The sequence below is a fragment of the Carcharhinus amblyrhynchos genome, chromosome 29 (assembly GCF_965287045.1).
Source record: "Carcharhinus amblyrhynchos chromosome 29, sCarAmb.v2.hapA, whole genome shotgun sequence".
Taxonomy (NCBI): domain Eukaryota; kingdom Metazoa; phylum Chordata; class Chondrichthyes; order Carcharhiniformes; family Carcharhinidae; genus Carcharhinus; species Carcharhinus amblyrhynchos.
The window spans coordinates 19,727,102-19,739,453 of record NC_137352.1 but is presented as its reverse complement, the minus strand read 5'-3'; the positions used below and the strand labels follow the sequence as shown (position 1 = coordinate 19,739,453).

General features: G+C 42.3%; 2 protein-coding genes across 3 annotated transcripts in view; one reads left to right on the top strand and one right to left on the bottom strand.

Moving 5' to 3' along the window:
* The window catches only part of ncapd3 (non-SMC condensin II complex, subunit D3), a 72,284-nt gene extending 69,536 nt beyond the window's left edge, over positions 1 to 2,748 (bottom strand). Inside the window, exon 1 of the mRNA XM_080214601.1 lies at positions 2,686 to 2,748. Within this exon, the coding sequence (XP_080070727.1) occupies positions 2,686 to 2,746 (61 nt within the window). The 5' untranslated portion in view covers positions 2,747 to 2,748. The remainder of the gene's footprint in view (positions 1 to 2,685) is intronic.
* A 720-nt stretch (positions 2,749 to 3,468) lies between these two features.
* LOC145359815 (vacuolar protein sorting-associated protein 26B-like) overlaps positions 3,469 to 12,352 on the top strand; it is a 28,664-nt gene continuing 19,780 nt past the window's right edge. For both annotated transcript variants that reach the window (XM_080214592.1, XM_080214593.1), the window contains exon 1: positions 3,469 to 3,927. In XM_080214592.1, coding sequence (XP_080070718.1) covers positions 3,705 to 3,927 — 223 coding nt within the window. In that variant the 5' untranslated portion in view covers positions 3,469 to 3,704. The remainder of the gene's footprint in view (positions 3,928 to 12,352) is intronic.

The window sequence follows — 12,352 nt, the reverse complement described above, 5'->3', positions numbered from 1 at the left end:
ACTTCAATTCACTCCACATGATATTGAGAAACAACTGAAGGCACCAAATACTGCAAAGGTCAATGGCCCTGACAATATTCCAGCAATAGTAATGAAAACTTGTGCTCCAATACTTGCCAAACCTCTACCCAAGCTGTTCCAGTACAGATACAAAACCAGCACTTATCCAGCAATGTGGAAAAATGCCCAGATATACCAAGTACACAAAAAACTGGACAAATCCAACCCAGGAAAGTACCACTCTCTTGGTTTAATCTTAATCATCAGTAAAACGATGGAAGGGGTCATTAACAACGCTATCCAAAAGGCACTTACTTACTGAAAAAATTGACATATTTGCGTATTGCCGGGGTCACTCATCTCCTGACCTCATTACAGCCTTGATTCAAACATGGACAAAAACGTTGAAGTCCAGAGCTGAATTGAGTGACTGTCCTTGACATGAAGGCAGCATTTGACTAAGTGTGGCATCAAGAAGTCCTAGCAAAACTGGAATCAATGGGAAGCAGGGGGGAAACCCTTCACTGGTTCATGTCATATCTGCTACAAAGGAACATGGTTGTGATGGTTGAAGGTTAATCATTTCAGTTCCAGGATATCACAGCAGGGGTATCTCAGGATAGTGGCCTAGGCCTAATTGTCTTTAGCAGTTTCAACAATGACCTTCCTCCAAATATAAAATTGGGGATGTTCGCTGATTACTGCACAATGTTCAGCACCATTCACGACTCTCTAAGATACTGAAGCAGTCCATATCCAAGCTCAGGCTGACAGATGGCAAGTAACATTCATGTCATGCAAAGGCCAGGAAATGATCATCTCAAAAAGAGAGGATCTAACAATCACTCCTTGACATTCAATAGCATTATCAATGTGTTGATTTTCCACTACCAACATCCTGAGGGGGGCGGGATTACCATTGACAAGAAACTGAACCTTGGCTAGAAAAGCAGGTCAGATGGTTGGAGATCGTAAGGTGAATAACCCACTTCCTGATTCCCCAAAAGGCACAAGTACGATGGAGTACTCTCCACTTGCCTGGATGAGCACAGCTCCAACAACACTGAAGAATCTTGACACCATTCAGGACAAAACAGCCCATTTGAATAGTATCCGTTCCACAAACATTCAAGCCCTTCACCATCAACAAACATTGGCAGTAGTGTGTATCATTTACAAAATGCACTTCAGGAATTCACAAGGCTCCTTTAGCAGCACATCCTAACCACAACCATCTAAGATAAGGCAGCAGATACCTGGCAACACCACAACCTGGAGGTTCCCCTCCAGGCTACTCAGCATTCTGACTTAAAAATATGTCACCATTCCTTCACTGTCACTGGGTCTATTTGCTGGTACGTTTTCCCTAATAGCACCATGGGTGTACTTACACGTCAGGGATTGCAGCAGTTCAAGCATGTAGCTCACCACCACCTTCTAAAAAGCAATTAGGATTAGGCAATAAATGCTGACCTAGCTAGTGACGCCCACCTGCCATAAACAAAAGCTGAGATCAGTTTTCTATGGTCATATGTTGCACAATAGCTATTGATGTCTCATTCTAGAAATCTTTGAAGAGTAATAGCGTACAAGTGTAAAGATGGCATCTTTCACGCACGGGGGTGACGAAAAGAAGAATATGTTCCTTTTTATCCCACTAGAGATGGCTGGCTGACAGTCTTTCTATAGCCTTAACGAGACGTTAGACATTGTATCTTTTTAACAAAATCCTTGTCAGACTGGATACATAACCGCACTTTACAGCACTCTACACCCACTTACAAAAGTATCACAAATACAATTAAAACATCGTGATAGAATCAGTGAATCAACAGCAAATTTTTGGTATTCCTCTGATAGTACACAGAAATAGAAGGTTTGTTCATCTGGGGTCGTAGTAAATTAAGGGTGGCACAGTGGTTAGCACAGCTGCATCACAACCCCAAGAATCTGGGTTCAATTCCAGCCGCAGGTGATTGCCCATGTGGAGCTTGCACCTTCTCCCCATGTCTGCGTGGGTTTCCTCTGAGTGCTCCAGTTTCCTCCCACATTCCAAAGATAGAGGTAGCATTCTAGGAGAGTAAGGGGCAATTTAGCATGGCCAATGCACCTAGTCCACACATCTTTGGACTGTGGGGGGCAACCGGAGCGCCCCATGCAGACACGGGTAGAACGTGCAAACTCCACACAAAGAGTGACCCGAAGCCGGGAATCAAATCCAGGTCCCTGGCGCTGAGGCAGCAGTGCTAACCACTATGCCATCATGCCACCCTTACCTACTGTCTGCATCTATAACTAGCACAGAGAACTTTGTAAACTGCAAGATATACAGCCAATGACAACCAAGACCTGTAGTAGTTTCATGAGTAATTTTCAGCTGAACCATTTTCATAGTAACTTCATTGCAGCGTTAATGCAAACTGACTTATGACACTAATAAAACGTTACGTACGGGCGGCATATGAACGACCAGGCATGAGGCGGAACATGTTTGAGTTGAGATGCTTTACAATGGAAGAATTTCAGAAGTGCAAAGCAGGACACCTTGTCTGATGTTGACCCTGACATATCCCCCTCTCCCAAACATGAGCAATACCCCTGCACATGGACAATTTGTTACTTATCCCTCCCTAGGGGCACATCTTGCAACTGGGAGATAGCTTCCCGCTGCCCGGGGTTCAGTACCTGTGTTGACGTGGTGCAGTTTGAAGGATTCCAACCGGGACAGCAGCTGCGCTGCGACCATTTCAAAATCCATTCACCCGCCAAAACACCAGGCAAGCACCGCGCCTGCGTACTAACCCACCCCGACACTGCCGCGGGATAAAAATGGCTTAAAAAATGAAAATATTGTATTTTTTCGTAATGTTTGCATTTATCGGAATTCATAGACTCCTTAAATTGCTGTCCGGATCCTAATTTTTTTTTATTATTTGATCTCTAGTGACCGTTACTGCGTGTGCGCAGTGGGCGGTTCGCTTCCTGGCTTGTCAGTTAGAATTACAAATATTCAAACGGGCGGCGGGACCGCTTCTGAACGAGTTACTGAATTTGCTCTTTAATTCGTTTATCCGTCATTTCTATCCAGTAATCCTGACACTAGCTTGGACAAAAGAAATAGTCCAAGGATTTTGGGGAACAGAGGGGGCAAAATTTCATATAAATATTATTCATCCACTCTGCATTGAAATTTACATTCCTTTTTTAGAAAAATGCTTAGTGTCATTCTATTCTGGGTGAAAGGGTAGTATCTTGTGAAGTGCGAGTTGACGCATGCGCGTTAGTGGGTATGGATGAAGGGGCCTGTGCACGCATTCGTTGTGACAGCGGAAGAGGCGCATGCGCGGTTTTCGCGCTAGGCGAGGGACGCATGCGTGATACTCGGGGCGGTGAAGCCCGGGGCTGCGAAGAAGCGCATGCGCGGTATTCGATTGACAACGGAAGATGCGCATGCGTGGTATTCGGGAGCTGTGGGTGAAGGGGTGCATGCGCGGTGCGTGCGAAGGCGAAGTTGCTGCAGAGACACAGAAACAGGAAAAGGATCCGACCAGCCACCGGGCTGGGATTTGTACAGGGCCAGGCTCACTGCTTATTTCACACTGTGGGAAGGGATAGGGTGCTTCAGAACCACCCTGCACCTCCTTTTTTTTAACCTCCCTTCTTCCCCCCCCTTCCTCCCTCCATTTTACAGCAAAACAACCAGAATGAGCTTCTTCAGCTTTGGGCAAAGTGCAGAAATCGACGTTGTGCTGAACGACGCCGAGACTCGGAAAAGAGTGGAGCACAAGACAGAGGATGGCAAAAAGGATAAATACTACCTGTTTTACGATGGAGAGACTGTGTCCGGGAAAGTGAATGTCACTCTGAAAAACCCCGGGAAGAGGCTGGAACATCAGGGGATTAAGATCGAGTTCATAGGGCAGATTGGTAGGTAGCCACCAAGGCCTGAGTGTGTGTGCGATGGAATTTGCTCTGTGAATTATTGAGCTGTTGGGAGGCGGGTCTTCCCATCTGGGCCCCTGAGTGCCGGACTATCGGACTGCTGGGACGTGGAATCTGTCAAAAGGAAGAGGTTTTGCCTCTTGTTTTTTCCATTGCTGTAAATCTAACACCAACTTGGAGAATGCGTTAACTAAGGGTGGCACAGTGGTTAGCATTGCTACCACACAGTGCCAGGGACCTGGATTCAATTCTGGCTTTGGGTAACTGGAGTTTGCACGTTCTCCCTGTGTCTGCGTGGGTTTCCCCCGGGTGCTCCACTTTCCTCCTACGTGCCAAAGATGTGCCGGTTAGATGGGATGGCCATGCTAAATTGACCATTAGTGTCACAGGAATTAGTTGGGTAAATATATAAGGTTATGGGGATAGGGCCTGCATGGGATTGTTGTCGGTGCAGACTCAATGGGCCGAATGACCTCTTTCTGCACTGTCGGGTTTCTGTGAGTCTATCTATAAGTGATACCATCTGCGTTCGCCAATCTGAGTTGTGATCATCACTGTTTCTGAGCCAGTGCTTATCAATTAAGTGAGGGGGGTTACATTAAAATATTTTGAAGCATTTCGATATCAGACCCAAGAACTAGGGGCATTTAAGCAGTTGGCCAATCCAGAGATTGACTTTATAAGGAGGTTTTTGAAGGTGTAGTGGAATAATGCACAAGAAAGGGAAAGTCAGGCTGAGTTGCCTGAAGGTCCTGCTTCCCATGGTAGGAAGTGAAGAATGTTCAGCAAGAGCTGCCAGAAGGGATGAAGTCTGAAATAATTTGACGAGGCAGATGGAATGAATCTGGAAATGTTTGGAAGATGAAGATTTTAACTATATGTGCAGTGGAACCTTTATAAATCACTTATTGTAATGATTTGATTTATTATTGTCACGTACTGGCACACAGTGAAAAGCAAAGAAGGCTTTGGTATAAAGGAGGAGAGAGGAACTGGAACATCCAGTGGAAACCCATGCAGACACTGGGAGAGCGAGCAAACTCCACACAGATAGTTGCCTAGGGCTGCAGTTGAGCCCTGGTTCCTGGTGCTGTGAGGCAGCAGTGCTAACCACTGTGCTGCCGTGCTGCCAAATCACGCTTGGCCAATCTAGGATCTGGGGTTACGTTGGAGAATTTACTGTGGGAGGGAAATAGGATAGCTCTAATTTTTGCCAATGATATGTGACAGAAATTTCTGGCAAGTAATTCAACAACAGCAGTAATCGTGGCATTGAGCAGAATGCTGAAGTGAGAAAGCTTTATCTTTACCTGTAGGATGAATCATGCTTCCAGATGATCTCACCGCGGGCAATATATAGATGAGAAATAGGAGTCTCTCAAGAATTGATCATGGTGAGAACTCCAGTTAATTTTTTTTTACTTCATCACTGAACTAGTGAATGTCCTTGAGTTATCTTTTTATTAACGAGGATAATTTCTGCAGAGTGTTTAGCTCCACATTTGATTCATTCAGGAAAATATAGATGTGTAGACACTGGGGTGACACGCGATCTCTGGGCTGAAGAGAAAATGCAAAGTCCAAAATTGGGAGCTGATGTGGACACTTTTTAGAGAGCTTGCTTTACTTTTAATTAGTAGCAGATTGAAATAAAAATCTATCCAGTGAGAAACATTTGGGACCCTGAGAAAACAATATTTTTGTTCCCAGATTCAGTCTAGCCAATGTGATTAAGATGGAATCGGTTTGCTATAAAAAGCATAGAAACTCTACAGTGCAGGAGAAGGTCATTTGACCCATCGAGTTTGCACTGACAACAATCCCACCTATCCCCGTAACCCCACATAAATTACCCCATTAATCCCTTTAACCGACGCATCCCAGGAGACTAAGGGGCAATTTAACGTGACCAGTGCACCTTGCCCGCACATTTTTGGAGTGTGGGAGGAAATTGGAGCAGCCTGAAGAAACTTCGTTGGACAAACTTCAGTCATAGACAGACTATAAAAACTGGAAAAGATTCTGCGATGCTCTGAAATCTGTCTGCAGATCCCACCCTACTGGTTCATCAGCAAATCTTGGTGCCAGCACTGTTCACAAAGGGGAGAACTTGCAGGCTCCACACAGACAGTGACCCAAGCCAGGAATCAAACCCAGATCCTTGGAGCTGTGAGGCAATAGTGCAAACCACCGTGCCACCCATGTTCACATAATGAGAGATTTTGCTGAACTCTTAGCCATGTACAAGACCATAATAGAATCAGTACTGCAAGTGCTTCTAGAAACAAACTTGGGCCTCGTGCTTCTAAGAGCAACAAAAGTGCTGAATTTCCTCAACACGTGAAATATCGACAGAAGAAGTCTGCACAAAGTGCCTGCAAAATTCAATGTAAATTCTCGTGGGTAATGTTATTTCTTGAATGCAGAAGTTAAGGTTGCCCATCAGGGACTGCAGCTGGTGAATTTCAACCATGTAAGAACCCCATCTTTTGGCACCTTGGTTGCAAATGTTTCTGTCGTTGTTGCTAAAAGCCCACCAATCAGGGTCTATCATCACAACATCTGCCTTTTTATATGGTTGCCGTTGATTAGTGGTTATTGCGCCAATGTATAAATCCAAAACCAACAGCTCTGCGGTGATATAATGTCAGTAATACAAATCGTGCTTCTGTTTGTTTGAAAAACCTTTAGGCACCAAAAGTATAAGCATTGGGCTACATGCCAATTTTTTCACCACTGACCACTTCAGTGGTGAAAAAATTGGCATGTATCCCAATGCTTAAGAGTATGTAAAAACACCAACATCTTATTTAAACTGTATCAAAGACCTACATTTTAAGGTGAGCTGTGAATAATCACTCAATTTTCTGATTCTTCTGTCTGTGCTTGATAGATGAGGATGCCATGAAAGTGTAAATTGGAGAGAAGTAGCAAAAGGATGGGACAGTGATGATCCCCCAAAATCAACACTGCAAAGTACATGCACTTTTACTTGGGATACTTAACCTGAAATATTCTTAATCACTTTGCTTTATTGGAATAATGCCATCTGCAGTAGTGATTTTGGCCGATTAAATTTGGCAGTGCTGTACTCAAAAGATCAGTGAAGGTGGTTCCCTCAGTCAACTTCCAGCTGTTTTGTTGTACACGTAATAAATTATGAAGACCGACACTCGCCTGTGTCTGGTGAAGGAACAAAAGCAAAGTACATAGTCATGGACCATTAAAACAACTGCAGATGCAGCATTTTTGTTCCTTAGTGGCTGTGGAACCTGTCCTACAATATAAACCAGGCAAATTCTAAGCTCAAGAGCTGACTACAGAATTCTGCAACTTTCTGGGTATTGCTAGTTTGCTATTTAATAGAATGTCATGGCAGCTTAGGCTACAGGGTCCTCCATTGAAAATGTGTACTATTTTTAAACTTGTGATTGTTAGACTGCTCAGAAGGCGCATGATCTGTTGTACATTAGTTAAGTCATAAAGTCCATTATGAAGGAATTGTATGAGACAGTAAAAGCCAATTAAGCTGAATAAGCGTTAAGATAATTTGCAAAGCAGATTATACCAAGAATGTCACTAATGGGTGTTATTGCTATTAACTTATACTTGTCGTTCCTATGCAGAGAAATCAAGATTGTTAAGATTGTCTGTATGTAAAATGGATGGATGGATTTCACGACTTGTGGTTAGATTTCCATTTAATTCTGATGGAACAATTCTCACACAATGCTTTTAACTAGACTTCTGCATCATTAATTTGGAAGGCCCTGAGTTAGTATGCCACAGTGTATCATGTACACTTTATACTGTACTTATGGCATTCAATAAAAATCATGGTGGCAAAGGCCCAGTGATAATCTTTACTGAAGCCAAGTGTCCCACTCAATAGAATAGGAAATGGCATTGAAGTCTTGAATGAAGGATTAAACCTTGTGAATTATTTGTAAATACTTGGTTATTTTGTATCAGTTAATTACTGACGAACCCTGATTATGCAATATTTTGACGTACATTTCTGATTTGCTGCTGAGTTTCTAAACTTCGTTGGACAAACTTCAGTCATAGACAGACTGTAAAAACTGGAAAAGATTCTACAATGCTCTGAAATCTGTCTGCAGATCCCACTCTACTGGTTCATCAGCAAACCTTGGTGCCGACACTGTTCACAAAAAAGCCCAAATTCTCAAAGTGGACAGAGCGCTTTAACACATTCCCAATCAGCTGAAATGCATCAATTAATAAGCAATCAACATAACATTTTCGGACGCTGGCTGTCCAGCATTTATTACCCATCTCTAGTTGCCCAAGAGCAGTTGAGAGTCAACCACATTGCGCTGGCTCTGGAGTCACATGTAGGCCAGACCAGGTAAGGAAAGCAGATTTCCTTCCCTGAAGGATATTAGTGAACAAGATGGGTTGTTCCAACAATCAGCTATGGTTTCATGGTCATCAGTAGATTCTTAATTCCAGATATGTTTTATTGAATTCAAATTCCATCATCTGCCATAGCGGAATTTGAACTTGGGTCCCCAGCCAGAACATTAGCTGAGTTTCTGGATTAATAGTTTACGACAGTATCACTAGACCATCACCTCCCCATTAGACGTGGGAAGTATGAGTGGGCCACTTTGTACCTTGAGTCTGCTCTGTCATTCAATCAAATCGTTGCTGATCTGATGAAGTTAAGCCTTAACTCCATTTTGTTGTCTGCCTCCCCCCCCCCCACCCCTAAACGCATAACCCTTGATTCCCTTGTCAATCAAAAATGTGTTTCTCTCGGCCTTAAATATATTCAGTGACCTAGTCTTCACAGTTTGCTAGGGAAGTGATTTCCAAACACTTAACGATCTTTTGAGAGGAGAATTTCCTCCTCTTCCATCTTAAATGGGAGTCCTGTTTATTCTGAAAATGTCCCCTGATTCTGGATTCCCCAAGAGGGAAATACCCTTTAAATATTTACCCTTTCAAGACCCTGAGGATCCAATGTGTTTCCATAAGATCACCTCTCATTCTTCTGAAATCCAAAGAGCAAATGTCCAACCCGCTCAACCTTTTCTCAGAAGACAAATCCCTCATCCAGGAATTGGCGCAGTGAACCATCTCTGAATTGCCTCTAATTCAAGTATGTTCTTCCTTAAGGTGACCAAAACTGCACTCGCCACTTCTAGATATGATCTCACCAGTTGTAGTAAAACCTCCCTACTTTTATACTCCATCCTCCTTGCAATAAAGGCAAATATTTTGTTTGCCTTCCTAATTACTTCTGTACCTGCACACTAATGTTTCTGATTCATGTACAAGAACACCCAGATCCCTCTGAATTCTGCAGTGTAACTCTATTTAAATAATATTCTGCTTTTCTGGCAAGTAGACAGTCTCACATTTTCCTACCTTATACTCCCATCTGCCAATTTTTTTCCCGCTCACTTAACCAATGTCTAACACTTTCCAGACACTGTATCCTCCTTACAAGTTGCTTTCCTAAGTATCTTTATAACACGCTATGGTACAGTAGGTACCTTCAAATCGTGAACAGAGATCCCTGTGGCATTCCACTGGTTACAGATACCATCCTGAAAATAACCCATTTATTGAGAAAAACTTAAAAGACCTTATTTTCTATTGGTTAGCTAATCCTCTATCCTTGCTGACCTATCTACCCTGACACCATAAGCATCAATGTTGTGTGGTAACTTTTTATGTAACAGCTTATTGAATGTCTTTTGGAAGTCTAAATACACTACAGCTTCTAGTTCCCCTTTATGCACCCTGCTTGTTACATCCTCAAAGAGCTTTAATGAGTTTGTTAAATATTATTTCCTTTTCACAAAGCTATCTTGATTCTGCCTGATTGTGTTATAATTTTCTAACTGTCTGCTGCCCTCTCATTAAAAGTGGATTTGAGAATTGATTGAACAGGTTAGCATCAACTTCCTCCTGACGATCCTCCTGACTACCCTCTCATGCTGTTAGAAACATTAGACCGTCACATTCCTGTCTATTGGCAAAGCTGTAACTGAGGTCTACAAGATTGGAGGTCAGTTATAAAATTCTAACAGAGTTAGACTGAAAGAATGTTCCCAATGAGGGGGAGTCCAGAACTAGGGGTCATAGTTTGAGGATAAAGGGCAAACCTTTTAGGACCGAGGTGAGTAGAAATACCTTCACCCAGACTGGTGAATCTGTGGAATTCACTATCACAAAGCAGTTGAGGCCAAAACATTGCACGATTTCAAAAATAAATTAGATATAGCTCTTGGTGGGAATGGAGTGGGGGAGCTGGATCAGGATGTTGAATTTAATGATCAGCCATGATCAAAACGAAGAGCGGAGCAGGCTTGAAGGGCTGAATGGCCTACTCCTGCTTGTAGTTTCTATGTTTCTAAAATTGAAGTAATGTACCAGCCTGCTTCTGGAAAACATTATCTTGAACTAAAGGTTTCAGTCCATAACCAGAACTTGTCAGCAACGGATAAGTTCTCTTATCTTGGCGCACATTCTCATGAGCTGTCTATATTGATGATAAGACACATACACTTGTAACCTTAAACAGACTTTAAACGTCAGTTTAGGAACAAAGTTCGACAACAGAGAGCTGTGGCGCCAAAATCCATGTGTATATTTAAGGCTGAGGTAGATAGATTTTTGATCGGTAAGGGAATCGAGAGTTGTGGGAAAAGGGCAGGAAAGTGGACATGAGGAACGCATGATTAGCCATGATCCTTTTGAATGGCGGAGCAGGTTCAAGGGGCTGAATGGCCTATTCCTGTTCCTATTTTTTAATCGTCCAAGTCAGCCTACCAAACTGAAAATTTGCAGTATACGTATGAGAGACTGTGTACCAGTGTCATGCCAAGAAAGTCAGCCACTTCTAGTTGAGCTGCCTTCGGAAGTTGCTGCTGATTAGATAGGACAAATTACCAGATATTGAGTTGCTCCCCCAAATTGGCATGCCAAGCAGTACCATTGTGACAGTCAAAAAAAGTGCCACAACAATATTGAAGTCTTTGAGTTTTGACATCAAAGGGAGTTAAGAGTATTGGGGTAAAGGGCAGATCAATAGAAGGGACAGCTCCATGGTAAATGAAAGTTTGAGCAAGGCTGATGGTAAGTAGCTTGAGGATCGGCAAAGTCAAGACAAGAGTGACGGAGTGAGGGTTGAGACTGAGGGAGGGAATGTCAGAGACTGACAGTGGAGCTTGAAGCTGTCATCTGCATCCTCTCTCAATGTGTGAAGATCATGGCACCCGGAACGAAACAATAATTGTGCAGCCTGCTTTGAAAGGATATCAGAGGCAGTGAGAAAATGAAAGGAGAGAAAATTAAGAGCCAGCAATTTATCCAAACCACAATTGTTTGCAGCCCTACTTGCAGCACAATCTTGTGGGCATGAATAAACCTTAGCAGGCACCTATATAATCACCAGAACCTTGGATAATGAACATGGTCACAAACATTGTCAAAGGACAAACAAGAATTTGGTTGGGACAGATTCTTCTCTATCTGGGTTCACACAGTGACTTTTGTGTGATGTTATGTGAAAGTTATTCTGCCTGGAGCAAGATAAACTTTCATTAACTTTTCCTGCTATTATCTACCTGGGGTCCCATGTCTAGTTACTGCAGATGCTTTTCAGTACCAGTAAACAATTAAATGCCTTATTTTGTGTTGTGAAAGGTTCACTAATATGATTCTAACAGCAAAGTTGTTGATACCTAATGAAGTTGAGCATTTACTAACTAATCCTCTGGTATGAAGCTCAAACTTTGGAATTCAGTAACAAGGAAATGTTATTGACTACCATCCCGTAATTATTCCTGTGAAACAGTCTTTTGCAAATTCATACAGGAACATTCTGTAGACTGTCTGTTTCAACGTAAACTCCTTATAACTTTCAATGGTAGTCAAAGCATGAGTTTGGAAATCTAATGCTCCACTTGATGAAAAAGAGGAACAATTTTTTAAAAACTGATCTATTAATATCTACTAGGAAGCGTTAAAATTGCTGATTTCTTTCCTTTATTTCTCTCAAATATATTTGCAGTAAAAATGTTTTTTTTTTTAAGTAATCCTACACTTTCTGCACGAATGTGCTGAAATTTTGAGTATTGATGTGAACACATGAGCACAATCATATAATATTTATTTGTGTATTTTTTTAAAAATGCAAACGGTTTAACATCCTTGCAGATATCGCGTGGCTCAATTTCATATCATTTGTGTGGTAATCGATGACTGAGAAGGATATTATTACACTTCTTAAGAAGGAGGGGTGTCAATATGTAAACACAATCATTATCTGATACCAAATATTACTAAAGCCATTTGTGGGGAAATATTGGACCACTGACAAATTGGTCCAGGTTGGCAGAAGGTTGTGAAACCAGTTGTGTAACCCCCCTTCACA